This window comes from Cherax quadricarinatus, chromosome 21, assembly GCF_038502225.1.
Source record: "Cherax quadricarinatus isolate ZL_2023a chromosome 21, ASM3850222v1, whole genome shotgun sequence".
In the NCBI taxonomy this organism is placed as follows: Eukaryota; Metazoa; Arthropoda; class Malacostraca; order Decapoda; family Parastacidae; genus Cherax; species Cherax quadricarinatus.
The window spans coordinates 6,817,968-6,838,630 of record NC_091312.1 but is presented as its reverse complement, the minus strand read 5'-3'; the positions used below and the strand labels follow the sequence as shown (position 1 = coordinate 6,838,630).

At 37.9% G+C, this 20,663-nt stretch overlaps 1 protein-coding gene across 5 annotated transcripts in view; it reads right to left on the bottom strand.

Moving 5' to 3' along the window:
- Positions 1-20,663, bottom strand: part of LOC128689188 (uncharacterized) — a 433,687-nt gene that overhangs the window by 129,435 nt on the left and 283,589 nt on the right. For all 5 annotated transcript variants that reach the window (XM_070087146.1, XM_070087144.1, XM_070087148.1 and 2 more), the window contains 4 exons: positions 19,586-19,729; positions 13,227-13,365; positions 12,750-12,864; positions 7,099-7,223 (listed from right to left, as the gene is read on the bottom strand). In XM_070087146.1, the coding sequence (XP_069943247.1) occupies positions 7,099-7,223; positions 12,750-12,864; positions 13,227-13,365; positions 19,586-19,729 (523 nt within the window). The remainder of the gene's footprint in view (positions 1-7,098; positions 7,224-12,749; positions 12,865-13,226; positions 13,366-19,585; positions 19,730-20,663) is intronic.

Below are 20,663 nucleotides of genomic sequence, written 5' to 3'. Positions count from 1 at the left end.
TTTAGAGTGCAGGCATTGTACTTCCCATTTCCAGGACTCAAGTCCGGCTATATAAAAATAATCGGTTTCCCTGAATCCCTTCACTAAATATTACCCTGCTCACACTCCAACAGATCATCAGGTCCCAAATACCATTCGTCTCCATTCACTCCTATCGAACACGCTCATGCACGCTGCTGAAGTCCAAGCCCCTCGCCCACAAAACCTCCCTTACCCCTTCCTTCAAACCTTTTCGAGGACGACCCCTACCCTGCCTTCCTTCTCCTACAGATTTAAATGCTCTCCATGTCATTCTACTTTGATCCATTCTCTCTAAATGATCAAACCACCTCAACAACCCCTCTTCAGCCCTCTGACTAATACTTTTATTAACTCTACACCTTCTCCTAATTTCCACACTCCGAATTTTCTGCATAATATTTACACCGCACATTGCCCTTAGACAGGACATCTCCACTGTCTCCAATCGCCTCCTCACTGCTGCATTCACAACCCAAGCTTCACACCCATATAAGAGTGTTGGTACTATTATACTTTCATACATTCCCTTCTTTGCCTCCATAGATAACGTTTTTTGACTCCGCATATACCTCAATGCACCACTCACCTTTTTTCCCTCGTCAATTCTATGATTAACTTCATCCTTCATAAATCCATCCGCCGACATGTCAACTCCCAAGTATCTGAAAACATTCACTTCTTCCATACTCCTTCTCCCCACTTTGACATCCAATTTTTCTTTATCTAAACCATTTGATACCCTCATCACCTTACTCTTTTCAATGTTCACTTTCAACTTTCTACCTTTACACACACTCCCAAACTCATCCACTAACCTTCGCAATTTTTCTTTAGAATCTCCCATAAGCACAGAATCATCAGCAAAAAGTAACTGTGTCAATTCCCATTTTGAATTTGATTCCCCAAAATTTAATCCCACCCCTCTCCCGAACACCCTAGCATTTACTTCCTTTACAACCCCATCTATAAATATATTACACAACCATGGTGACATTACACATCCATGTCTAAGACCTACTTTTACCAGGAAGTAATCTCCCTCTCTTCAACACACCCTAACCTGAGCCTCACTATCCTCATAAAAACTCCTTACATCATTTAGTAATTTACCCCCTATTCCATATACAGTGGAACCTCTACTTGCGAGCGTGTCCACGTGCGAGTTTTTCCTATTACGAGCAATCGATGGGTCAATTTTTTGCTTCCATACGCGAGCAAAATTTCCACAAGCGAGCAGACCTCAAGGCAGGTTCCTTGACACTGGTGAGGGGCTCTTGCTCTTGATCTCGGGAATTGTATCTCATTTGTTTGTTGGACTATCTTATTGAAACTTGGGCAATGTATGATGGAAAGATGCTTCTAAACGTACACCAAAAATGAAAGAAATCTAAGCAATTAGCCACCCCTGAGTGGTAATTTCGAATGGTTTTTATGGTTGCATTCTTGTTTTTTTGGTCTCATTTGATGGAATGGAAGATATATAACAGAAATAGATATAATTTTTATTGCTTTCACGATGAAAAGTACCTTGAAATAGAGCTCAACCTAGAAGAAATGGTCCATTGCTTGGCTGTTTCAGAGTAAACAAATGACGTCACTGACCATTCCAATATGCAGTCGTGAATGGGTTGACATATTTATACAATTATTGCAAATAGGAATAACAGTAAATCTTATATTTTTTGTGTGAATAAAAATTACAAATTATTTATATAATAATAATAATAATAATAATAATAATAATAATATGTATAATAATAATATGAATAATAATGATAGTATAATAATAATATGTATAATAATACATATATAATAATAATGTACTACGTATAATAATTATAATAATAGATGGCTTCAAAAGGCCGTCACTAGATGGCAGTGTTTACCACAACAAAGAGGGAGCGGTTGTGGCCGCCTCCACATGTTACATAATGACCTATTTTATTCATCCTAGAGTATATATCATGTTTCTATGTTATTTGTATTGTTTGTTATGTCATATTAGACGAACTGTGATATTTAAATAAGCCGTATAGATGATATTAGTGAAATTATTCATGAAGTATTTTGCCCGGTGTCCAGACAAACTCTCGTCCACCGCCGACACCGCCCATACCACTACATGAATGACACATTTTATTCATTTTAGAGTATATATCAGGTTTCTATGTTATTTAAATTGTTTATTATGTCATATTAGATGAAGTGAGATAGATAAATAAGCCGTAGAGTTGATATTAGCGAAATTATTGAAGTACAGAATTCCACTGGAACGGATTAATTGCATTTCAATTAATTTAAATGAGGAAAATTGACTCTGCAAACAAGCAAATCCAGTTGCAAGCAAGGTCATGGAACGGATTAAACTCGCAAGTAGAGGTTCCACTGTACAGTGGACCCCCGCATAGCGACTTAATCCATGCAAGAGGGCTGATTGTTATGCGAAATGTTCGGTATGCGAATGAATTTTCCCCATAAGAAATAATGGAAATCAAATTAATCCGTGCAAGACACCCAAAAGTATGAAAAAAAAATTTTTACCACATGAAATATACATTTTCCTACACACAAAGAGAAGGATACATGCACAATAGTAGAGTAGTACATGCACAATATATATTGTGCATGTACTACTCTACTAAATGAAGAATAAATGACACTTACCTTTATGGAAGATGCAGCAATGACTGATGAGACACTGTGTCCTGGGAGTGCCTTTTCCTCCTGAGTACTGTAGGTCCTGTTTGGCATTTTCTTCCAGAACAGGCCTTATCACACTGTGTATGCCACTACGATTCTTAAATCTCTCAAACCAACCTTTGCTGGCTTTAAATTCACCAATATGAGCACTAGTTCCAGGCATTTTTCCCTGTTCACCTGGGTGTTAGTCGACTGGTGTGGGTTGCATCCTGGGAGACAAGATTAAGGACCCCAATGGAAATAAGTTAGACAGTCTTCGATGACACTGACTTTTTTGGGTTATCCTGGGTGGCAAATCCTCTGGGGTTAATTGTTTCTTGGTATTCTCAATAAGCCACACCAACAACGGTGCTACAGCAGCAGCAGCAGCTGACGGTGGTACAACAGCAGCAGACGATTCTACAGCAGCAACAGACGATGCTACAGCAGCAACAGACGATGCTACAGCAGCAGCAGACGATGCTACAGCAGCAACAGACGATGCTACAGCAGCAGCAGACGATGCTACAGCAGCAGCAGACGATGCTACAGCAGCAGCAGACGATGCTACAGCAGCAGCAGACGATACTACAGCAGCAGCAGACGATGTTACAGCAGCAGCAGACGATGCTACAGCAGCAGCAGACGGTACTACAGCAGCAGCAGCAGCTGACGGTGGTACAACAGCAGCAGCAGCTGACGGTGGTACAGCAGCAGCAGCAGCTGTACCACCAATAGTAGCGATGGTTGATTGGGGTTTATTATACAACCTGGCCAGCTCGGAGACACGCACTCCACTTTCATACTTATCAATGATCTTTTTCTTCATCTCTATAGTAATTCTCACCCTTATTGCTGTAGGGTTGGCACTAGAAGCTTTCTTGGGGCCCATGGTCACTTATTTTCCAGAAAAAATCACCAAAAACACTGTAATAATACGAAATGTTCCGATTGTATGCTTGGATGTTACCGCGGAGGCTGGCTGGTAAACAATGCCACCGGCGGAACATGTGAGCGTGGCTCAGGCCGCACATTGGACGCGTCTCGGACGAAGAGCGGTGAGCGGGTTTTTGGGCGGTATGCGAGGCAAAATTTTTGCGAAAAAAGCGAGCGGTATGCGGATTGTACGGTATGCGATGCGTGCGGTATGCGGGGGTCCACTGTACTTGCAACATCTGCCACATTGCTTCCCTATCCTCTCTATCATATGCCTTTTCTAAATCCATAAATGCAATGAAAACTTTCCTACCTTTATCTAAATACTGTTCACGTATATGCTTCAATGTAAACACTTGATCTACACATCCCCTACCCACTCTAAAATCTCCTTGCTCATCCGCAATCCTACATTCTGTCTTACCCCTAATTCTTTCAATAATAACCCTACCGTACACTTTTCCTGGTATACTAAGTAAACTAATTTCTCTATAATTTTTACAATCTCTTTTGTCCCCCTTCCCTTTATATAAAGGGACTATACATGTTCTCTGCCAATCCCTAGGTACCTTCCCTTCTTTCATACATTTATTAAACAAAAATACCAACCACTCCAACACTATATCCCCCTCTGCTTTTAACATTTCTGTCATGATCCCGTCAGTTCCAGCTGCTTTACCCCCTTTTATTTTACGTAATGCCTTACGCACCTCCCCATACTCACATCCTGTTCTTCTTCACTCCTAAAAGATGCGATACGTCCCTGCCCAGTGTATGAAATTACCACCTACCTTTTTTCATCGACATTTAAAAGTTCCTCAAAATATTCCTGCCATCTACCCAATACCTCCAGTTCCCTACTCTGTTTTTAACTGGCAAATCCATTCGTTCCCTTCGCCTTCTTAGCTTGTTTATCTCACTCCAAAATTTTTCTTATTTTCTGCAAAATTTCTTGACAGTGCATCTCCTTTTGCATTCTTTCACCACTTTCTTCACCTTTCTTTTACTCTCCATATACAGTACCTCGAGTTTCGAACAGCTCCCAACTTGAACAATTATTTTTTTTTTTTTCAACAAGTCGGTCGTCTCCCACCGAGGCATTGTGTATTTTTGTAAGTACTTTTTAAGTGTATTTTTGGGGGTCTGAAACGGACTAATCTAATTCACATTATTCCTTATGGGAACAAATTTGTTCGGTATTGGCACTCGAACAGCCTTCTCGAACAAATTAAGTTCGTAACTTGAGGTACCACTGCACTCTACTCTTCTTATAACACTTCTGCTTTGTAAAAAAAACTCTCATAAGCTACCTTTTTCTCTTTTATCACACCCTTTACTTCATCATTCTACCAGTCACTCTTTTTTCCTCCTGCACCCACCCTCCTATAGCCACTAATTTCTGCCCCACATTCTATTATGTGACCAAGGCAGTTGAAAATGTTCACCTGTCAGTGCATTTGTGACTATTTGAGTACTATTTCGGTACCTAATATTAATGTCAAAACAAACATTGGCTATGAAATCACAAGAACTACTACAAATTGCAATTATCAGAACATAAAAATTATATAAATTAAAAAAAAAGAGAGAAAAAATGGTGTATTGGCAGCACTTCTACAAGCGGCAGGACTCCATGCTGCTGTCAGGTGAGCATCCAGCACCAAATTTGCAGCATCTCAGTAAGTACTGACCCTAATTTTTTTTTTTGGTCTTATTACACACAGAAAATTACCCTTCTTAATTTAAAAAAAAAATTATTTTTTTTTTATCAAAATATTCAGAGCGTTGGGAGAGGGAACATAGATCTACATTTGGACAGTTAAGGAGTTAACAGATCCATGTTACCCTTTCTCTACATCCCTTAATGATATGTTGGGAAAGTTTTGGTTTTATAAAAACTTGTGATAAGTATTAACATACTTCCTTAACCCTTTGGGGGTTGACAGGTCCTCTCAGAGACTTGTTCTCAGGGTCGGCCAGATTTAAAAAAAAAAAAAAAAAAAAAAAAAAAAAAAAAAAAAAAAAAAAAAAAAACTTATGAAAAGATAGAGAATCTTTTCCCGATCATAATGACACCAAAAGTATGAAATTTGATGGAAAACTTACGGAATTATGCTCTCGTGAAGCTAGCGGTCTCGATGATGTTCAAGCATCAGCAATTTTGCCCACTTTGAGCCCTATTTTCAGCCAATTCCTGTGTACTAGCCGACAAAAATCATAACTATTTCACTAAAACTTCATTTTTTCTATCGAATGAGTACAAGAAACCACCCATTTACTGATTTCAACTATCCAATAAAGTGGTCAGAATTTAGCAATTTTGCCAATTTCACACAAATTTCAAAAGATGCCAATTTCCGAATAGGGTCCAGAATAAACAAGAAAGACATTCCTGGCACTAAAATAACAAGTTCTCTGTTCGTCAGCCACATCCCCAGGCCCCTCTTATATTTCTTTGGCTTTCCACTTTGAATTTTTATTCTTACAAAAAAAATAAGATTTACTGTTATGCAGACTATTGCATTAGTGTAGAAATGGTATAAATAATATCAGCGCACTTGTGAAAGAATATTAGACTCACCAGTTGATGTGTATTGGAAGCTTGGCATAATTTGTTTACTTTTGAACTTTGGTAAAAATTGAACATTTCTGCTACTTTGAGCTCAATTTCAAGGTACTTTTCATTGTAAAACCAGTCAAAATCATCTCAATTTCTGTAATATATCTTCTGTTCTATAAAATGAGATCAAGAAAACTAGAATACAACAATAAATACCATACGAAAATGCAGTGCAAAATCAGTTTTAATCCAAAAACACGGTCAAAGTTTTTTTTTTTCTCATTACGCACTGTGTGCTGCAGGATTTTTTTTATACTGCGCACACTGACCACATAGACCTATTCTTACATATGTAGACCTACCAGCTTTCTCCCACTAGATTTGAGGGCACTAGAATTTAGGCGTACTAGTACATACATCAAAAACCCTGGGTCGTAAGACGTACTAGTACGTCCGAAACCCCCAAAGGGTTAAGGAATTCCTGGCTACAGATTCTGTGCCCTGAGATAGCTTATAAAAGTAGCTTTGTTTTAATCTGCTTTTGAATACTTGCATGGAGTCGGCCTGAACTGTTTTGCAACTCAATTCATTCAATTTATCATACTTATATTAACGAAGAATTTTTTTAAGATTCCTGTGGCTGATTTACATGTTATGTTTTCATCCACCTTCTCTTGTTTTACTGATTTTCCTGGTAAAATATATTTATCTCAGTAAATCCTATCTGTGCAGAAGACTACTTTGTCTGATGTGATTATGTTTCCTCTTGTTCATCATCATTCCATGAATCAGAGGTTTAGCAGTATTCTTTACTCAAAGCTTGCATCAGCCAACTTCCATATAAAGTTACAAAAGAAAGAAAAAAAAAAGGACTACTGTATAAAAAATAAACCATAACTCACATCAATAAGAGGGATGACATGTAGATACACATGGCAGAAGTCACAGCTGAGGATAACAAACTGACCATGTGTGGTAACATGAGTCTTGAAGGCTTCAGCATCCACTGTACGGTACTGGCACTCCCCTGTATACAGATAAATTTGTTAAGAAAAATGGAATTTGCCCAAAATTATTCAAAACATTTTAATCTTTTTATAATTCTTCCTTAACCATTTCTTTATTACAGTACAGCACACCAAACATAACCTTGCTATCTTTTCTACCTACTCCTCAAATTATTTGGCATGTTATCCATGGCACTCAAGATGGGGCTTCTTAACTATACCTAGGATATTTACACTTTCTCAAATTCCCATTTCTTAGAGCATAACTAATGAATTAAAATAAGTACAGCAGGACCCCATTTATACAGCAGGTTAGACTCCAAGCTACAGCCAGAAAGCGGACATTGCCGGAAAGCAGAACACCACTTTTTCCACTTATAAATGCCAGATAGCACTAGGCATTAAAAACAATAAAAAGTAAAATATACACAAAGTACACTCATTATTTACCTTAAAATATTTGCAGTCTTAATGTACAATGAGGGGTGAATAAATGAAGTAAAATGAATAAATGAGAGAGAGAATAAGTAAATGAGAGAGGAGAGAGACGGAGATTATGTAAACAAGCTGACAAACGCATCTGGTTTTGGTTCATACACATTCATTTCCATCTGTGAAGCTTATACCGTAATACAAATACCTTATATTGTGTACATGTTGGTATAGTAGAATAAATAAAGAGCAACACTCCCATTCTCATATAACACCATTTTTAGAAGGAATGACACTCTGAGTGAAGGCATACAAAAGGAATAATTTTCTACAATTACCCCCAGTAATACTATTGTGTACACATTTTCTCTGGTGTTGAACTAGAGAAAACATTCTTTCCGATGCTCCGACAAGGGTGGGGCGCAGTGACCGCATTAGAAAGTCAGGTAGTGGAGATGTATAGCGAGCTTTGGTCATAATTTGAAATGTCTGTATTAACTGAATGCTGTAAGGCGAAACGCTGTAAAGTGGAGCCCTACTGTATATACTAAATACTCTTGAACCACAAAAATGTCACTAGCATATATTAGAAAAGGCTAGGAAAGCAGCACATAGTAGCACAGGTTGAGTATCCCTTACCCAAAATGCTTGGGGCTAGAAATGTCTCAGATTTTGGAATTTAACCCTTAAACTGTCCAAACGTAGATCAATGTTCACGTGCATACCATGAAGATTGCATTATTCTCGGCATCCCCGAACTTTGTCATACTGCATACACTGAGTGCACAGACTCATTCTCTCATGCCTGGGCAACTCAGGCTTATCATGCCAAAGTTGAAAGCATGTAAAATAAAACGTAGATCTACGATTGGAGCGCTACGCATGTGAACGTAACTCTACGTTTGGACAGTTTAAGGGTTAATGAGATAGTTTGGGGATGGGACCCAAATCAAAACACGAAATTCATTTCTATTTCATAGCCTGAAGGTAGTTTTATACAATATTTTTAACAAAAGCAATACTGTATTTTTAACAAAAGCATTACAGCAGCATCAGTAGAATACCTGCATCAATGGCTAAAAAACAATAACAAACAATGGCTGGCTTTGTCTACATCTATGATGCCAAGTTCTGATTAGAAGGCTACTGTACACTATTTTGTCTTATTACTATTATCCAAAGGGTTATCTGCAAACCTTTTTGGCATTTTTCAACAATATCTTTGCACCATGGAGTAAAGAATAAACACAAAAAGCAGGGAAATCACACTGAATAATGTACATAGGTCTGGCAGTGTTGACTACTGATAACAAACTGGTCCCAAGAGTGTCTCTAGAGCCCCACCCTGGGTGAGGTCATGTGTCACAACCATCTGGGTGCACAGAGACCCGAGCCATACTTGGGAACCTCTCCACAGCTTAATGGCATTTTCCATTTGTGGCATGTCGGAGCTCAAAAAAAGATTTGGATTTTGGAGTTCTTTTTAATTTTGAAATTTCGGATAAGGGATACTCAACCTGTAGAGCATTTAATACTGAAATTATGTGGAAAATATTTTTTGCTAAGAGTCCAAAAAATACCATATCAAATTAGATCTTAACTTTTGTGGGGGTGGGAGGATTGAAAAGGAACACCAATGGTCTTCTCATGGAAAATGTTACACTAACATTAATGAAAAATGCTTTTAAGTTAAAAAATGTTTACATTAATGCAGAGCATGTACACATACTTGTTCCACGAAACTCAATAAAGTGCTGTAGAGGTAAACACAGTACAGCCTCTCCTCACTTAACGATGGAGTTCCGTTAAGTGAAGAGACCACGTTCCTAAGACCACGTCATTAAACGAATTCATAGATAAGTAAGGAGCATACTATAATGATCGTGGGTTTGTGTCAACCATCTTTGATTGCTTTAATGTTACCTTTTCACCATTTATAACATTTCTGGTATATTTTTAAATGTTTATACAGTAGTGTACTGTATACTGAAATAAACAGAATAAAGGAAATCAGCTCTAAAATACATTATTTAGGTATGCATACTGGTCAGAGAGCCTGTTGTAAGTCCGAGGCCTCGGTAAACAAGTACGTCGCTAAGTGAGGAGAGGCTGTATATCCATAAAATATAAAACTGCCTTCTAACCCAATAAAAGATGCATGTCTGCATTAGGGGCCCTGGGCAGCCTGTATAGACCACATTTATTCTCTGCCTATACCTATCTCAATCCCAGAACTGTGCTTAGTTCAGTCTCCTTCACTCCAACTGCCCTTTGTAGAAATGCTAAGGTGCCTCCTGGAGCTTGCACACTCCACACAAGCCCGATGGCAACCAGAAACACCCATGCTGGGGAGGTGGTGGAAAGACTTTACACAGAAACTAAACTTTCTAAGAAACAAAATGTTTTTTCTGCTGTTGGGCTCTGGGGGACCTATTTGGAATTGAACTTGTGTAGTACCTGTATCTAGAAATGGAGACAGCAACTGTAGAGTGGAGGCAGAACACCAGGAAGCCAATCCAAATGATTGGAGCCTGGAAACATGAGGGGCAAACATAGAGATTATGCATGAAATCACTAAGTGAGACATTTTCTGTACTCAGTCCTGAGCAAATTCTGCACTGGACCATAGTACTCTTTTCATTAGTAATGGCACTCTGCAAGGCCAAAGATGCATTCATATGCAAACACCAGAACTCTCCTAAACACACACAATGAATGGCCAGCTAATCAAGGTGTATAAAACAAACTTCAACAAAAGAGTATCCACTGCAAGATGCAGAAATACCAGGAACTGAGAGAGCTCACCTCACATAATCTGCAAAAGTTAGGGAAGGAGACCCCCTGAAACGAGAGGAGTATGGTGTGCAAAGTGCCTTAGGAATATCCTCCAGCTGGTGAACTGCATGCCTTCAATGATCAGTGACAAAGGAGCCTGAGCTGTCAAGGCAAATGAGACCACAATGCACATTGTGTCATAGGTAAAGGCATTCACAAGTGTGGGTACCCACACAGAGAGTAGGTAAGTGTTTGCTGTGAGGACTGGTTGATGAAGAGGTTAGACAGAGAAATAGAGTCCTTCCAACAGGCTGTTGAAAGGATCAAGTAGGCATAAAGGGCCCCCACTGGTTAGAGGATGGAGCCACTTAGAATGCCATGAACCATAGTGTCAACAGGAAAACTAAGGTGTGCATTTGCCTCTTTGTGAGGAGGACATCCAACTGAAGTGGGTTTGTGATGATACTGGAACCCACATTAAAGAATTCCGTCAAAGTATCAGTCCTTTGAAGCATGCCAAGCCAAGAACCTAAGAAGAACTCATGAGAAAGTGCAAGACTGGATGGGCCACAAAGTAATCGAGTATCATGTGCATGGACCTCTCCAGGATGAGCTTCAACCATGTGTTTTATGAGGCCAGCATAGAAGAGATGTTAACAACCTATCCAGAGCAAACTCTCAGATCTGGAGAGCATGGGCAGTCCCACTGTATTAGGATATCTAGAGAAGGCACATGAAAACCACTGCTAAGGTCATAAAGGGGACTTGAAGGCAGCAGTCACGTATGAAGTTCTTCCAGACATATTCATAATGCATATGTGTTGATGAATGATGATACAGAGCCACAGACTTGGTCTCCTAGCAGATGAAGCCCTCCAGCTGCAGGGTAGACTGAAGAACCTGTGAGCAAGATGTGTGAGTTTGGTAACAAAAACTCCAAAGCCTGGAAAACAGTGGGATGCCATAGGAAAAGCAGGGACCACAGCCTGAGAAAAGGATGTGGCAAAGACCACAGAAGATGCAGAAGAGTCCATGGCACTCGAGAAACTGGAGCAGAAAGTGAACAGACTGAAGACCCAAAATAAAAATCTATGATGTGAGCTTCATTGGCAGAACAGCCAATGAAGCCCACATGAAAACTGCAATTAAGGATGAGCTTCGTGTCCAAGCATCAGATGGCAATCTACACAGCAACCAGATCTGAAGCTCCCATGCAAGAGTCAGGGAAAGGGCTGCAAGGTATAACACCCGCAGTGCTGGACAAAAGCCAGGGAAACTTGCTGGAAGACCAGCAAAGTAGGGGACCAGAGGCATGGGAACAAATGTTTGTCTGGTGGAAGGGAGGACCCTGACTCCACAAGCAGAGGGCAGTAAACGTTGAGTCTTCCCAGGCTAAGCAGCCATTCACTTGCGAGTCATTACTACTGACTTTGAGCAGAGCTCAGAGTCATGAGATAAAATGATGAAGTACTTCTTCAAAAAGGGAACCTCTACAATTTGTCAGGCCTGCCAGACAAAGGACCCCAGAGAGCTCAGGTGAAGCAGCTCCCAGGAGCCTCACCCGAGTGAGAGGGGTGGGCGATTCCTTGACGGAACCACTGTAAAGGTACAAGGCGAGTCCTGGTGAACTCTTAAAAAAACTGATGATAAGCTATGAAGAAATTTGGGGACAGAACAGGAGCACTGAAGAGATGAGCCACAGATATGTCAGGAAGCATTTCTTCAGTCTCAGACTGGTTGTCAAATGAAATAATCTCTGTGAAGAAGTGGTGGAAGCAGGCTTTATACATGGTTTTAAGAGCAGGTATGACAAGGCCCAGAAGACTAGGAGGGAACAAAACTAGCAAATGGTAACCTGAGGGCAGGGCCAGGAACTGAAACTCAATCCCTGCAAAAATAAATGGGAGAGTACAAATAGTCAAGTACTAATGATTATCTTACAAGTGAAGTGATGAACAGGTGCACCATAACTGTGCCCTGGATGCTGCCAGAGCACTCTCCAGATGCAACTGAATTGTCATGCATTGCCTGGATGCCCAAAACTAAGGACAGCATGATAAGATGAGCACCTATTGGACAACCAGCACACCCCTCACTGTCTGCTTGGAAGGAGGCAGCACTCCTGTTTAAAGGGCAAGCTACCTGCCTGAATTGAATGCCCCTAGCAAGTGTGATGTCCAACATCACATAGTAATAAGAGAGGCAGGTATTAGGTAGGGATTAAGAGTGGCATATTCTAGGTATGCTCCCAGGATCCAACTGCAGAAATTATAGATGCATTCTGAATAAAAAGTACATACAAATATTATATAAGAATATCAGAAAATAATAAAACTTACTATAGTTGCACCTGTATGGTCGAACAAATTGATCGATTGGAGGATTAGGAGGATGATGTGGCTGGATAGTTCCAACTTTAATGTACCGTGGCTCTTCATATGGATGAAAATTTTTCTGGAAAAATTACTGATTCTATATCTTTATTTGCCAATAATAATAATAATAATAATAATAATAATAATAATAATAATAATAATAAAAATAATAATAATTGTAAACATATTATATATAAAGCATAAAAAACTTCCAAACACTTTCATAGCTTGCTCATGTTTAGTCTAGAGATAAAACTAAAACAATATTTATTGGATGCTTATAAATAGACAGTTTAAAGTAAGAAATACAAAAATAGAATGCAATAATATTTTGCCTTTAACTTAAAATTTGTATCAAAAAGATATTATATTTACTGTACTAAGATGTGATTCACACTTATTACTTATTACATTAAACAATGAAAGAACTAACTGCCTTACCAAATGCACACCCATGTAAATTTTGGTATAGGCTCTATAAAGGCAGTATTTGCACTGGAACTGGCAATGGCTGTGTTCTGTAATAATATGTTGCACTAATGCTTCTGGAGCTGGCATTACCATTAAGCAGTAGCAGCATCTGTAAGGAAAATCCATTGTATAATATCTGTAAATTATAATACATATATTTTTTTCACACACCAGCCATTTCCCACCGAGGCAGAGCGGCCCAAAAAAGATGAAACAGTTTCACCATCACTGTACTGCCAGAGGGGCGCTGCTACTACGGTTCAAAACTGCAAATTTTCCCACCTCTCCTTCAGAGTGCAGGCACTGTACCTCTCTCCAGGACTCAAGTCCAGCCTACCAGTTTCCCTCAATGCCTTCATAAATGTTCCTTTGCTCACACTCCAACAGCACATCCAGTCATAAAACCATTTGCCTCCACTTACTCATATCTAACACACTCATGAATGCTTGCTGGAAGTTTAAGCCCCTCGTACACAAAATTTCCTTTACCCCCTCCATCCAACCTTTCCTTGGACGACCCCCAATCCTGCCATCCCTCCACTACAGATTTATATGCTCTCCAAGTCATCCTATTTTGTTCCATCTAATGCCCAAACCATCTTAACAACCCCGCTTCAGCCCTCTGGATAATACTTTTAGTAATCCCATACCTTCTTCTAACCTCCAAGCTACGAATTCTCTGCATAATATTCACAACTCAATAAACAAGATAATAAATACAATGGAACCTCGGTTTTCGCATGCCCTAGTTTATATGTAAAACTATAGTTATTCTCTATAATATTCATTTTCTGTTAATATTTTTGGGTGTCTGGAATGGATTATTTGGGTTTACATTATTTCTTACGGGAAATATTAACAAAAAATACATTTTACAGAGAATAGCTATAGTTTTACATACAAACTAGGGCATACGAAAACCGAGGTTCCATTGTAGCTTATAACTTTGACTTGACTCTTGTTACTTTCACTTATCCTGTACAGCTCTCGACTTTCGTATAAAGAAATACGATAATCATCCCAAAGAGATTATTTTTTCTTTAACCACACTGGCCATCTTCCACCAAGGTACAATAATCCAAATAAAACATTTATCATCATTCATTAACAGCTTTCTTTCCAGAAGCTCAGAGACATCACACACCCCTAATTCAGAGAGCAGGCACATTACCTCCCACCTCCAGGAGTCTCAGCTAATTGGTTTCCCTGAATACCTTCATCATAAATGTCACTTTGCTTGCACTCCAACAACACATCAAGCCATAAAAACCACTTGTTTCCAGTCACCCCAATCTAGCATGCTCATACACGCCTCCTGTATGCTCAAGCCCCTACACAACACATCTACCTACTCTTAATTAATTTTTGAAGAAAAAACATTTTTTTTTTAGTAGTTTGTATAGTTCAAGTACCCCAGATACCAGTGGTGAGAGGTGCGACTCTCATCACTGGCATACAGTTTGGATATTTAATTTTACCACTCAGAACCTCCTTTATCTATTCCCTCCAACCATTCTTCAGAGGAATCCTTTTCCTCCTTTCTGGACTAAACATTTTGGTCATCCTAATCTCTTGATATGTTCAGAGGCCCAGTTGATGCTGCTTCCAACATTTTGTATTTTTTTTTTCTTTCTTTTCTTTGGATTTATTAAATGTATTTATCTTTGGTATATATTTGCTTAGTATAGCTGGATTAAGTTTCAACATGGAACTTACCATCTATGGCTTTTATTTTTACATTGCTAACTTGTACAGTAGTACCTGATAAACCTCACTATGGCCCAGCAGTGTTACTTGATAAACCTCACTTGGCCCAGCAGCCCACATTAGCTCTCCCAAATCATCAAATGCTTCAGTTAACAACTACCAGAATGTGAGATAAGTTTTACATTACTGTAGTAACTTTTACCTAGCAGAATATAAAAAAAAGACTGGCTAATTTGGAGGTGTCTGGAATATAACCCCATTTTATTAATGTGTTATTCACATCACATTAAGCTATTATTCATAATGCACCAATTTCCAGAAATGTAACATCATCATGTTACGAGAGATTTTGCAGTACTGTAATAGATTTTAATGCATGATATATGATAGAAAATATAAATTCTTTAAATTTCAAAAAATACAACTTCACTATTTTAAACCATACCCCCGGCCGGGATTGAACCCGCGGTCATAGAGTCTCAAAACTCCAGCCCGTCGCGTTAGCCAATCCCGGCCGGGGGTATGGTTTATTTGCAATCGTGTCATTACGATTTCTTGAGTCATGTTCACTATTTTAGTTTTAGTTCTACTTTACGTTAGTGCAAAATGTTATCTATATTTTTTTTTAAAGGGGGAAATACATAGTTAATTAATCCTTATTAGACTTGTGCAACTTTTAAAAATTATTATTATTATTTTTATTAATATTACTGTTTGTTTTTTTAACTCAATAGCCATCTCCTGACAAGGCAGGTTGACTCTAAGAAAACACATTCACCATCATTCATTCAATTGTTGACTCTCCAGAAGTGTGCAAGCATCACAATCAGATTACCTTATGACTGCAACATCCTTATCCCTCCTTCAAAATAGGCACTCCCTGTACCATCTGCTAGACTCATGTCCAGCTAATCACTTTCCCCTGAATCCCTTCATAAAAAGTTACCCTTTTCACACTCCAACAGCACGTCTCCATTCACTCCTATCCAATATCCTCACACAAGCCTACTGGATGCTTAACCCGTAAATGGTCCAAACGTATACATACAGGAGGGCCCCACTTATACGGCTGGTTAGGTTCCAGGCTACCGCCGTAAAGCGGAAACCGCCGTAAAGTGGAACACCCTTTTTTTCCACTTACAAATGCATACAAACACTAGATAACAAGTTTACACTAACATATATTAAGTTAGCAATAGAACCAGGCATCAAAAAACAATAAAAAAGTACAATACACACATAGTGCACTCATTACTTACCTAAAAATATTTATAGTCTTAATCTAGGGTGAGACAAGTAGTATTTATTGTAAGAAATCAAGTGTGGTATGTATGGTAGTCAGCCAGGCTACCATACCAGGCCACCCCACCCACACACACAATTCTATGATATTTAAGCATCCCAGAGCGATAAAATGTATATACAGTTCACTCATTACTTACCTTAAAATATAGGGTGAGATGAGTAGTATTTATTGTAAAAAATCAAGTGTGGTATGTATGGTAGTCAGCCGGGCTACCATACCAGGCCAACCCACCTACACATAATATTCTATTACATTTAAGCATCCCAGAGCGATAAAATGTATATACAGTTCACTCATTACTTACCTTAAAATATTTGTAGTTTTAATGTAGGGTCAGGAGTAAGTAAATGAGATAAAACGAATAAATGAGAGAGAGAAAGAATGAATGCATGAGAGAGTACAGGCGCAGAGTTATGTAAACAAACCAGGCGAAGGTAAGTTTTGTAAACAAAGTGTACACGTCTCGTTTGTGTACAAGTTACATTGTGTACAGGTTGTCTCTACATTGATACGGTAGAATAAATAAAGAAGAACACTCCCATTCTCATGTAACATCATTTTGAGAAGAAATGATGCTCTGAGTGAAGGCAATGGAAATAAGTCACTCTGACTTTTATGGGTAATCCTAGGTTCTCTACACATATGTTGTTATGTATGATAATCTATGTAACTGTATTTGTGTATACCTGAATAAACTTACTTACATACATACGAAAGGAATAATTTTCTACAGTTACTCCCAGTAACACATTTTCTCTTATGTTAGATTAGAGAAAACGTTATTCTTGGCATCACTTGTACAAGTTATCTGGCTACCACATCTCATATTTATGTTTATTTATTCTATTGTGGGGTGTATTTATCATCTTTTTATGTTATGTATCGTGTTTATTATATAATTTTGAAAAAAATATAATGGATGGATTAATGAAAATGTGTATATTAACGTAATATACAACATTTAATGAGACTCGGTGATTATTATTATTATTATTATTATTATTAGCATTTCTAATATGGCGTCACTTGTGCAAGTCGTCTGCTACCACATCTCATATTTATGTTTATTTATTCTATTGTGGGGTGTATTTATCATCTTTTTATGTTATGTATCGTGTTTATTATATAATTTTGAAAAAATATCATAGATGGATTAATGAAAATGTGTATTTAACGTAATATACGACATTTAAATGAGACTCGATGATTATTATAATCATTACTAATATGACGTCTGGAGACATAAGACACTCTTACTGATTTTAATGTGTACCTGCATGCCAGCACAGTATGTAAGGTTATTTAAGTACAGGTATACATAAGTATAATTATCAGAGTATATACAAAATATGAAATAACTTTTAAAAACATTTGAAATTTTGGAGTTTCCAGACAAAATGGAGAGACTTAGTGCTTACTGAGCTCACGAAGAATGTAAACAAACAGGGCGGGGTGCGGTGACCGTATTAGAAAGTCAGGTGGGGGGAGCCGTATAGCGAGTTTTGGTCATAATTTGAAATGACCGTATTAGCGGAACGCCGTAAAGTGAAACGCCGTAAAGCGGGGCCCTCCTGTATGTTTTTTCAACATGTGAAAGTATGTAAAAAAGTAGATTTTTTTTTTTTACATTTGAAATGTGTAAAAAACTTTGATCTAAGTTTTTTTTTTTGTTATATTTGAAAATATGTAAAAAAAAAAACGTAATCTACTTTTGGAGCACTACGCATATAAACGTAGATCTACTTGGACTGTTTACGGGTTAAGCCCCCTACAACTCAAAGCTACTTTTACCCCCTCCCTCTGACCAAACTTGGAACAACCACTCTCTCCTCCTATCTTCCACCCCAACAGCCCACCTTTATTTATTTATTTATTTATTTTATTTATTTATTTATTTTATTTATTTATTTATTACAATTTGAGCACACATACAGAGGTACAAAAAAAATACAGATAAGAGCAGCATGCCAAAGCCACTTATACTATGCATAGCATTACGGGCTGGCTTAAAATTAACTTAAGATTAACTAAGCAATGATGAAATCAGTGATAAAACATTAATGTAAACAGATTACTATAAAGCACAAGTGAGTATTACAAAGACAGGTCATATGGTTGCATGCATTGTTGTACATTCAGTCGTAAGGAGAATTCTGTTAGGTAGTTTATTTAAAAAAATAGTAAAGTTAGATTGGGTTTTAGGTTTAACATTTATGTGATATAATTGTGAGAAACAATAGTTGCTCATATCTCACCCAAACTTCCTCCTCCCTTAGTTTATACACTTTTACCTCCCTCTTGCGTGTTGTTGCCATTTTCCTCTTGTCCCATCTACCTCTTACTCTAACTGTAGCTAAAACTAAATAATGATCCGATATATCAGTTGCCTCTCTGTAAACGTATACATCCTGGAACCTACCCATCTACCTTTTATCCACCAATACATAATCTAACAAACTACTTTCATTACGTGCTATATCATACCTTGTGTATTTATTTATCCTCTTCATAAAATATGTATTACTTATTACCAAACCTCTTTCTACACATAGCTCAGTTAAAGGCTCCCCATTTTCATTTACCCCTGGCACCCCAAATTTACCTACTACTCCCCTCCACAACATTTTTGCCCACTTTAGCATTAAAATCCCCAACCACAAGTACTCTCACACTTGGTTCAAAACTCCCCATGCATTCACTCAATATTTCCCAAAATCTCTCTCTCTCCTCTACACTTCTCTCGTCTCCAGGTGCATATACGCTTACTATAACCCACTTTTCACATCCAACTTTTATTTTACTCCACATAATCCTTGAATTAATACATTTATAGTCCCTCTTTTCCTTCCATATCTTATCCTTCAACATCATCCTACCTATATACATAGCTTAATAATATAAGGTCAGATAATAGTATAGAGCAAGATACCTTCATTTTAGCCATTAACCCTTAAACTGTCCAAATGTAGATCTACGTTGACGTGCGTAGTGCTCTGACCTTCATTTTTTCCATTTGAAAGCATGTAAAATTGGACGTAGATCTACATTCAGAGCATTACGCACGTCAATGTAGATCTATGTTTGGACAGTTTAAGGGTTAATGAAGATATAGACTATATAATATTTAAGTGAAAATAAAAACATATTCATAGAATAACAAATACCCCTTGAGTCTCATGCAAGTGACGCAACACTGCAACATTCAAAAATAATACCCCATATAAGTGTTGGACCACTTTATCTTAAGCAGTACCATCACATTCCATAAAGGATAAATTATCTGAATGTCCAATACAAGAAGCCTATTATTACTCACCTATAGCTCTCTCCATGAAATGAGATATGCTGAAGAAACATTTCAGGGTCATCATCAGCATATATACAGCCAGTATGCATACATTTAAACACTTCTGGTGCAAGCTTGGTAATAAGTGTCTTGAATACATCTATCGGTTGATACCTGTAATAAATTTTATTAGCTTGTATTTTGGTTAAGGTGGGCAACTTACAGAACTAAGAAGATGAAGACTATTCAGATTATTAACCCTTGTGGGCTAACAATTGTAGATAACCAAGATAACCCAAGAAAGAAAGCAGCGGGGCTCAATGCTATTCTTGTCCTTTAGTCCTTCCAGAGGATATGACTCATAACAGCTGACTAAATTCTAGTTATTTATTTTTTGCTAATTAAATAGGGAACAGCAGATGTTAGGAATCTTGTTCATATATCTCACTTTAAACAGGATTAAACTTTCTGGTTGTGAGCCAAGCCTTCTACCTCCGACTATTTTGCAAACAAAAATTATAAATAATACATACCATTTCCAATAGCTTTGTTTCATAGATGATGCTTAAATGACTACCTTCAAAGAAAATTCTTTGAATAAATCAATACATTTATAAATCCTGTATTTCTGGTAAGCACCTATTTGATCATCAGTATTTCCTTAACACTTTCAGTAGCTGTCATGTAGAACTACATTACTGAGGCCAGGGTCTGTCACACAGTTCTACGTCATGAGCTCAGCTCACACAGATAAGCTAGGAGCAGTAAATTTTGGCTTAGAAATGAGAGAATGCATCTGTGCAGTGAGTATGTACAATATAAAAAAAAATCTTGCCCCATGCAATGCATGATGGGAAAAACAAAACTGACCATATTTATGGTTCAAAACAGCAACTCTGAGGTGTTTTCTAGGAAGGTTTTTATGGTTTTATTGGCTGCTTCTTCATGTCATTTGATAAAACGGAAGACATACACTGAAACAAAAGTAGCCTGAAATTGGGCTCAAAATAGCAGAAATGTCAGACTTTTACTGATTTTCCTGAAGATAGGTATCCCCCCCCTTCATTCCCAGGTCTGTTTTATGGATTTTTAATAGGTCTGATTCAAT